Raw genomic sequence first — 9,575 nt, forward strand, 5'->3', positions numbered from 1 at the left:
CCTTCCTATAGATTCACCCGCCACATCTGCTGGGAGTTTGTTCCAAGCATCTACTACTCTTTCAGTAAAGTAATATTTTCTCATGTTGCTTCTGATCTCCCCCCATATCCTCAGACTAGGCCCCCTTGTTCTTGTGTTGCTTATTACAATAGACATATTTGAGTGTTCTAGTAGTATTTTCCATTAAATCCCTTGAAAGGTCAGGGTGGCTGGTAGGACATAAGGGAGATGATACATGTTCTGTCCTGAGCTCTGCCTAGGCCAGGGGTAGGGAACCTTGGCTCTCCAGCAGTTGCAAAACTACAACTCCCATTATGCCTGGACAGCCAAAGGCATGATGGGAGTTGTGGTTTTGCAGCAGCTGGAGAGCCAAGGTTCTGTACCCGTGACCTAGACCCATTCCAGCGAGGACCATACTAACCCTCTATCCTCCCCTTATACAATACTGTAGCCTTATTATTCGTGTCTGGCCCCGCCCCCTACAATACGCACCGCCCATTTCCACTACGTAGTATAGAGAATCGGGCGGAGTTTATGCAAAACCGGAGAATTTCGCGGGCTTCAGTCTATCACGTGGTATTTTCGCGCCAAACCGCGGGAAGGAGCAAGTCTGTGCTGCGTGTGTGCGGAGTGTCCGGCTGTAGCATCGTCATGGCGGTGAGAGGGGGGCATCATAGTACCGGAGGGAGGGCTGGAAGCTGTGTTACCGGGGCCGGTGTGTGATCAGGCAGACGTGGCAGTGCAGGGGCGCTAGCTGTGTACTTTTATAGACCGACATTGATGCAGCCTGTGGGAAGTGGCGCAGTCACGGTGGGAGTAATGATTCACTTGTACCCCATCATCCTGGGTGCTGCAGCCTGCCCCATTGTCCTATGTGGGAGAAGCTGCCATGCTGGGGGGGCTCCATGTGGCTCTCCTTGCTGCAGAGAATACTAGTGTGAAGTAGCTGTCTGTGCATTGCAGGACTATCCCTCCCAGCATGCCCCAAGTAGTTGCCTGTGGAGTCATGTGATGGTCAGGTGTAACTCAGTGCACTATGGCCAGATGTGGCACTTATGCCTTACCCTGGCTATACTGTGGATGGAAATAACTATCCAGATGGGTATACCCTCTAATATCTAACATCAGAAAAATGTCCCGGTTTTGCCCCATGGCCGAACATGAACACTCAGCGTCCATCTCCTCACATCTGGAGAAGTTGGATGCCACCTGAGGGGGTCTTGGAAAACACGGATACAGCTATAAACTGGCATCCAACCTCTTCAGATGCTGGAAGTCCTAAGTGTTTGTGTCCAGCCTTGCAGCTGAACAGAGTTTTTTCCAATGTCCGCACATCATTTCTAATCATGGAATGACCAGTGATGGAGTGAAATACAGCTTTTCAGCATCCACACTTCTGGCTTAAACTCCTACAATAGTAGTAACTGCTAACCATTGTATTGCAGGATTCCTCTGAATCATTTACTATTGCCACAAGCCCCCGAACTGGGTCCAGACGTGGAGATGCCCTCACATCCAGTCCTGGGCGAGATCTTCCTCCCTTTGAAGATGAGTCTGAAGGCCTCTTGGGAGATGAGGGTCTTCCGGTGGATGAGGAGGAAGATGGGGAGGAACTGATTGGAGACGGCATGGAAAGGTACCGTGTTCTAGACCTTACGAGCTGCATCAATTTGAAGAGCTGTCCTATGGGTTCAATGCATTCAATGTAATTTTTTGTGGGTTGCAGGGATTATCGCCCAATTTCTGAGCTGGATATATATGAAGCTGAGGGCTTGGACGATGAAGACATTGAGGAGCTCACTGCCAGTCAGAGAGAGGCAGCTGAACAGGCCATGAGAGTGAGAGATCGAGATATGGGCCGGGATATTGGTCGTATGCGACGAGGTCTACTGTATGGTTGGTATTTACTGGCTTTTCAGTGAGTTGCTGAAAACTGCCTTTTTTATTATATTGAATAGCCAAAAACACTGCAGCCAGATGTTCGGGTCTATATGGAAATATAAAACACTACATAGTGCTCTGTTGTGTGGTTGTAGTTCTGCAACAGCTCTGCTTAATTTACCTTAGCCTTGCACCCATGTTAGCCCACTGGTGGGCCATCCATCTCTGGCACCCCAACAAATGTTATCTTCTAACCTAGCTGAAGACTAACCTTGAAACCAAACAAATATTACCCAAATGTTGAATGTGTCACCACTAAACCATCTTTCTGCCTACAGACAGTGATGAGGAGGAGGAAGATCGTCCTGCTCGTAAACGCAGGCTGGCCGAGCGTGCTGCAGAAGGAGCCCCAGACGAAGATGAAGAGATGATTGAGAGCATTGAGAACTTAGAAGATATGAAGGGACACTCTGTGAGAGAATGGGTGTCCATGGCGGCAACACGCCTGGAGATCTACCATCGGTTTAAAAACTTCCTGAGGACCCATGTTGATGAGCATGGGCACAATGTCTTCAAAGAAAAGATTAGCGATATGTGCAAAGGTGGGTAGCTGTGCTGAATCTTATACAGTCTAGCTAAAGCTTGTCATGTCTAATAGAGGGGAGGGGTCCTAAGTGTGGGAGATCTGTCACTTAAGGCTGCGTTCACACTGTTTTTGCAATCCGTTTTTTGCAAAAAACTGATGCATTTGTGTCCATCCGTTTTTCCATTGACTTCCATTGTAAAGAAAAAAAAGGATCAAAACGGATTGTAGCTGACACTACTTTTGTGTCAGTTTAACAAAAAGGATCCGTTTTTTTTACAATGGAAATCAATCAAAAAAATGGATCAAAACTGATGCACACTAATGCATCCGTTTTTTTTCCATCCGTTTTTAGCAAAAAACGGGATGAAGAAAAAGATTGCAAAAATGCAGTGTGAACCCAGCCTAAGCCTAATAGTAGGTGACCTACTGAGATTCAATGTTTTTCCCACATTGGAGGCTATAAGATGTAATGTTCTATTTAATTTTTCTCATTTTAGACAATAAGGAGAGTTTAGTGGTGAACTATGAAGACCTAGCTGCCCGTGAGCATGTCTTGGCTTATTTCCTGCCAGAAGCTCCTGCAGAAATGTTAAAAATTTTTGATGAGGCCGCTAAGGAGGTTGTTTTGGTCATGTACCCAAAGTATGATCGTATTGCCCGTGAAATTCATGTCCGCATCTCTCACCTTCCACTGGTAGAAGAGCTTCGATCCCTCAGGTGAGTCTTGTTACAGTGCTGCTTGTGGGTTTGGGGTTAATGTGGTGTATGCAAATATGTGATTATGGTTCTTGTCCTTCTAGGCAGCTGCATCTGAATCAGCTGATCCGTACCAGTGGTGTGGTGACCTGCTGTACAGGGGTCCTGCCGCAGCTCAGTATGGTGAAATACAACTGTAACAAATGCAACTTTGTCTTGGGGCCTTTCTTCCAGTCTCAGAACCAAGAGGTGAAGCCAGGATCCTGTCCTGAGTGTCAGTCTTTGGGACCATTTGAAATCAACATGGAAGAGGTATGATGTTTTTGATACTGTCTCATTACTTGTATGTGTAAAAGCATTTGGGGACAGGTTTCCTTTATCACCCCTCCCTTCCTTTTCCAGACTGTATATCAGAACTACCAGCGTATCACCATTCAGGAGAGTCCAGGCAAAGTGGCGGCTGGCAGGCTTCCTCGCTCCAAAGATGCTATCCTTCTTGCAGATTTGGTGGACAGCTGTAAACCTGGAGATGAAATAGTAAGTATTAAATGGGTAATGACACAGTACTATGATATTCTGTTATTCTATGGGGTGCCTAGAGTCTGAGAATAAAGGGATGTTAGTGGTATGTACCTACTGCAGTTGAGCTATGTTCTTTCTGACAGGAACTCACTGGTATTTACCATAACAACTATGATGGATCCCTTAACACGGCCAACGGTTTCCCGGTGTTTGCCACGGTTATTCTTGCCAATCATGTCACTAAAAAAGATGACAAAGTTGCTGTAGCAGAATTAACTGATGAGGATGTCAAAGCCATTGTGGCTCTTTCCAAAGATGAACGAATTGGAGAAAGGGTAAGCTGGAAAACTAACACTGTAAAAAAAAAAAAAAAAAAAAAAGCTCAGTTTCAGGAACCAGTTTATAACACCTACATATTTTTGTTTTTGCAGATTTTTGCGAGCATTGCTCCATCTATTTATGGACATGAGGACATCAAAAGAGGCCTTGCTCTTGCTTTATTTGGAGGAGAGCCAAAAAACCCAGGTGTGTATGTAAGACAATGGCCGATATCTGTGGAATCCACCACTGATAGTGTAGCTATTAAACGGTCTTTATGCTTTTATTTCTGATCCATTGTGCCTATGTGTACACTAGATCTAGATGAAACTGTGAAATTTAACTAAAAACCTAGTGGTGGCCAACACTGGGTGTAAAGTAGGATTTTCTGGGTGTAAAGCTAAACTCAAATAGTTGGGTGCAAAAAGAAATTGACCTGTCTGTAGCTTTTCTCCTCTTAGAAAAATATACGCTGCAATTGTTTGATTTGTGCCGATGTTTTATTTTCTTTTTTCTTCCTGCAGGTGGTAAGCACAAAGTCCGAGGGGATATCAATGTCTTGCTATGTGGTGACCCAGGAACAGCAAAATCCCAGTTTCTTAAGTATGTAGAAAAAGTTGCAAGCCGAGCTGTGTTCACCACTGGCCAAGGAGCTTCAGCTGTGGGTTTGACAGCCTATGTCCAGCGCCATCCTGTAACCAGGGAATGGACTTTAGAAGCAGGAGCCCTTGTCTTGGCTGACAGAGGAGTGTGTCTGATTGATGAGTTCGATAAGGTCTGTAGCTTCTGTGAATAATTTCCAATTTGACCATTTAAGGCCCATATGTGTTTCTGGCTCCCATTTGTATACTAATGCAGTCATCTAATTTGCAGATGAATGACCAAGACAGAACAAGTATCCATGAAGCCATGGAGCAGCAGAGTATTTCTATCTCTAAGGCCGGCATTGTCACATCTTTGCAGGCTCGCTGCACTGTCATTGCTGCTGCCAACCCCATTGGTAAAACCCTTTTAGTTTATCTTCTTTTGTTCAGTAAAATGCTGCACCAGGTCATTCTTTTAAACTCATTTTTCTTTCAGGAGGACGTTATGACCCCTCATTAACGTTTTCTGAGAATGTGGATCTGACTGAGCCCATTGTGTCTCGATTTGACATTCTCTGTGTGGTGAGAGACACAGTGGACCCTGTTCAGGTAAATGATGAGCTCTATGTTGTCCATGAAGTGAATACAGTAAATCTTGCTGAACAGTACAAGCTATGACTTGTAATTCCATCATATAGTGGTGGTGCACTTGGCCCCCTCTTGTCGTTAGTGGATATATTTGTGTGTGCTGGGAGCTGTTTCCGGGTACCATGTTTAATGCATTGTTGAAGTAGCCTCTTCAAGCATAATCTTTTGTCCTCTTTTTAAATAATATTGGCTTTTGTTTTTAGGATGAAATGCTGGCTAGGTTTGTGGTTGGGAGCCATATTAAACATCATCCAAGCAACAAAGATGTAATAAATGGAGACGCAGAGGAACATGTTCTGCCCAATACATTTGGTGTGGAACCATTGCCTCAAGAAGTGCTGAAGAAATACATCATATATGCCAAGGAAAAGGTCCGCCCAAAGCTGAACCAGATGGATCAGGATAAAGTGGCAAAGATGTACAGTGATCTTAGGAAAGAGTCCATGGTATGTTGCTCATTTTGATATTACTTTTGGTATGATGCTCAGCTTATCTTCTCTAGTGACATGACTCCTTCATGGAGTCCACGGCAGCAGGAGAGAGGGTATGAGGGGAGGGGGGAGCTGCCTATGTGCCGGAGTCAGTCTGAGGGAAGATAAGCATGACATGTGACAAGTGATGGCTTGCAGTTGTTCAGCCAATGGGAGCTGAGCAAACCTGTCACCTGACAAGGCAGCGGAGGGGGGAGGCTAGTGTAACAGGAGAAGGAGCTGAGAGAAGAGCTTGGTGACGTGACGACAGTAATCAGGTCTGTGTGAGTCAGGACACTTCATGGTGGGGGGTGGAGGGGGGAAAAGACAGGGAAGGGAGGCAGATAGGTGATTGAAGCACATTACAGAGTTATATAACTTTGTAATGTGCTTCAATTACTGGGCACTTGTCCTTTAAGCAGCACTCTTGGCTGCAGAGATTAAGGGGACCAGTATACTACTATTCTGCCACTAGGTGGCACCGGTCTGTTAGGTTCTTATTTCGCAATATGGTAGCTTTTCTATTACAAAATTGCTGTATAATGTAGAAGTACTTGTGTGTTTCTTCTATTTAACCTTTTTGTCCTTTCCAGGCTACTGGCAGTATCCCCATTACCGTACGACACATTGAATCAATGATTCGTATGGCAGAGGCACATGCACGAATGCACTTGAGGGATTATGTGGTTGAGGATGATGTAAATATGGCCATAAGAGTAATGCTGGAGAGTTTCATTGACACACAGAAATTCAGTGTTATGCGAAGCATGAGAAAGGTATGTTAAACTTTTCTTGATGATGTTACTAGTATGAATTATGCAATAAGAAGCCTTTTTTGCTTGCCTGAATCTGTCTGTATCCATGGTAAATATGATTTGGTTAAACTGAACAATATAAATACACAGAGCTGTAACATGGAATATTACATTTACAGACATTTGCCAGATACCTGGCATTCAGAAGAGACAACAATGAGCTTCTGCTCTTTATACTGAAACAATTGGTGGCTGAACAAGTAACCTACCAGAGGAATAGATATGGTGCACAGCAGGACACGATAGAGGTGTCTGAGAAGGATCTTGTAGACAAGGTAAGCCTCTTTGACGTTATGCTAAAGATACTTTTGCTGGTAGATCACATGGTAGGAAAGCATATCCTTCTCACTAATTCAGCATGGCTTACAATTTTTACAGCAGTCTACTACTATGTTCTCTAGCTTCTATGCAGTTTTTTTGGGTGGGGGGGGGGGGGGGGGTCAAGGACTTTATCATTTAAGCTTTCCAATCAAAAGCCTTGGCCTATACCAGGGATGGGGAACCTTTTGGCCCTCCAGCTGTTGAAAAACTACAATTCCCTGGTCTTTCCAATGGTTTGACAAATGCCTAAAATATTTAACTGGCAGGATTTATAAATTGGTTACTCTGCCCCCTCCCCAAGCAGATGTTCAATAAAAATGTGACTATTGGTTGTGGGGGTGGGTTGGGGTATGGTGCTTCTAAAGAAATGTAAATGGACAGAGATCTCTGATCTCGGGGGGGGGGGGGAGGTTGGTGTCTTAAATTTTAAGCAATATGTGCATTGTTTCCCGCTTTGAGCACCAATGTCTTCATTTCAGGCTCGGCAGATTAATATCCACAACTTGTCAGCGTTTTACGACAGCGACTTATTCAAGTTTAACAGATTTACGCATGATGTGAAGAAGAAACTCATTATCCAGCAGTTCTGAGCCTGCATGCTCTTCAAGATATGATGCGGGACACGTGGACGCTTTGACCTCTGTCAGCACATGAGGAAAAGTGAAAGATTTTTTGGCATGTCTTTGCACCAAATGAACTAAGTGCAGTATGTGTGGCATGAAGTCAGAGCCAGGGTGTTAAATTTAAGTGACTAAAGTTCCAGTGCCGTTGTAATGTTGCATTCTACGATTCCACTCTCTATAGAAACATTATGACACCAAGTTTAAACTTTTTTCCTTTTTAGCTTGACTTCATTGTAGAACTTTACACCATCTATTGAATGTGATTTAGCATTCATTTGCCTGGGCACAACCTTAATATGTTGGATTTGATGCTGCTTGGACATCAAGCAGCCTTTTTGCGCTAAGAATGTTACTTCTACGATAGTACTTTTTGTATATTTGAAACTAATGCAACTTGTAATTTTCTAGTAAAACTTGTTTTCTATGCTAATTTGTATGAATGTTTCTGGGATCTGCGTCGTTTTGGTTTTCACTTTATTAGTTAACTGTTCTCTTCTGGCTGTCACATGAGCAGGACGGATGTATATGAGCAGGACGGATGTATAATGTAAATCTATGGTCCCGTCCTGCCCACACAGACACTGAGTGGGGAGCAAAGTTCATGGCAGTGTTGTGGTACCCCTGTTGGCTCTGCTTAAAGGTCATGGAGTTAATGCGGTCTCGGTGACATGTCAAGTTACACATCGAATTTACAGGTTTGATGGATGGATTAGATGGATTAGAAATCTGTCAAGGTGTTCTGTTTTCCAAAATTTCAAACCCCCTTTTTAAGGGGAAACACAAACAGTATAGAAGTATCTACTGTACTTATGCCTTCATTCTCAGCAACCCGTGCACTATAGGGAGAAAAGTTTCTTGCCTTCATCCTCAGCGCTGTTTCTGTGATAAGTTGTTTTGGTTAACTGGGGGCGGGACTGCCGGCCTACTCTTCTGATATTCATTAGGGTATGGTCACACTGAGGAAAAGCAGAATCCAGCCTACCTGGAAAAGCCCTGCCTGCTGCTGTATCAATGTTTACCCTGACGCCCAATGACAGCACCCCTGGAGAGGACCTCCCACCGCAGGACAGGAAACCTGTGAAGATAAAATCTTGACACGCCTCTCCATACCTCAGTTCAGGTTTCCTGTCCTGCGGATGGGAAGCCTGTGTTGCTCGTCCCATTCCGGGATGAAGATCATATACCTCCTCCACGCCGGCTGCAGGTCCCCCGGCGGCTGTTGCCTTGTGGGGCTCCCTGGTGGACTAAGTCTGTCTCCGGACAGAATCCTAGAGTCTGGTGGGGGTCGGAAAGGCTGCTGCTTCTCGCTGCGCTCACCGCCGCTCCCGGCTTGTCTGAGGGCTCGTGCGGGGGGAGGCATGGGTGGCGTGGTGGAGCTAGAGGGGGAGTGATCATGAAAACTCTACCTTCATTTTTACCCAAAGTGGTTTCTGAATTTCATAAGAATCAGCAAATTGTTTTGCCCTCCTTTTGTGACAATGCAACAAACAGTGGGGAACAAACTTATCATTCGCTTGATGTAAGAAGATGCCTCCTTAAGTATCTAGAGGTTACCAAAAGTTTTCGCTCCTGCGAAAACTTATTACTCCAATTCTGGGGCCCTAACAAGGGAAAAGCTGCCTCTAAACCTACGGTTAGTAGATGGATCAGACAAGCCATTACTATGGCATATACAGCCCAGAATAAGACCCTTCCTGCTTATTTTACGGCCCATTCCACTAGGGCAGTAGCAACCTCCTGGGCAGAAAGGGCTGACGCTTCCTTGGACCAGATATGTAGAGCAGCCACATGGTTTTCGGTCCATATATTCTTAAAACACTATAGGTTACAGCTAAATCCCATATCAGATTTGTCCTTTGGTCGAAAGGTTCTTTCGGCTGTGGTCCCCCTCCCTAGGGGGATTACTATTCTAGTCCTCCAGGGGTGCTGTCATTGGGCGTCATCTAAAACCCAACCCTATTACTATTGTTTGCCAAATTTTGTTATATAATTAGTTCTTTTGTTTAATTTCCACTCCTCTCCAGGGGTGCTGTCATGGGCTAATGAAAAGATTACCGGTTAGTAATCGTGCTTTTTCCAGACAGTACTAAGGCTGTATCCATCTACAACAG

General features: G+C 44.7%; 1 protein-coding gene across 1 annotated transcript; it reads left to right on the forward strand.

The window, feature by feature from the left end:
* Positions 1 to 558: 558 nt before the first annotated feature.
* MCM2 (minichromosome maintenance complex component 2) lies at positions 559 to 7,894 on the forward strand. Its single transcript, XM_069968731.1, has 16 exons — positions 559 to 657; positions 1,446 to 1,636; positions 1,727 to 1,896; positions 2,220 to 2,483; positions 2,965 to 3,184; positions 3,268 to 3,475; positions 3,566 to 3,700; positions 3,829 to 4,020; positions 4,117 to 4,210; positions 4,528 to 4,778; positions 4,877 to 5,003; positions 5,084 to 5,196; positions 5,439 to 5,681; positions 6,299 to 6,481; positions 6,640 to 6,795; positions 7,321 to 7,894. The coding sequence occupies exons 1-16, from the start codon at positions 652 to 654 to the stop codon at positions 7,429 to 7,431; spliced, it is 2,664 nt and encodes an 887-aa protein (XP_069824832.1). The 5' UTR covers positions 559 to 651; the 3' UTR covers positions 7,432 to 7,894.
* The last annotated feature ends 1,681 nt before the right edge of the window (positions 7,895 to 9,575 follow it).

The sequence above is a fragment of the Dendropsophus ebraccatus genome, chromosome 4 (assembly GCF_027789765.1).
Source record: "Dendropsophus ebraccatus isolate aDenEbr1 chromosome 4, aDenEbr1.pat, whole genome shotgun sequence".
NCBI classification, from domain to species: Eukaryota; Metazoa; Chordata; class Amphibia; order Anura; family Hylidae; genus Dendropsophus; species Dendropsophus ebraccatus.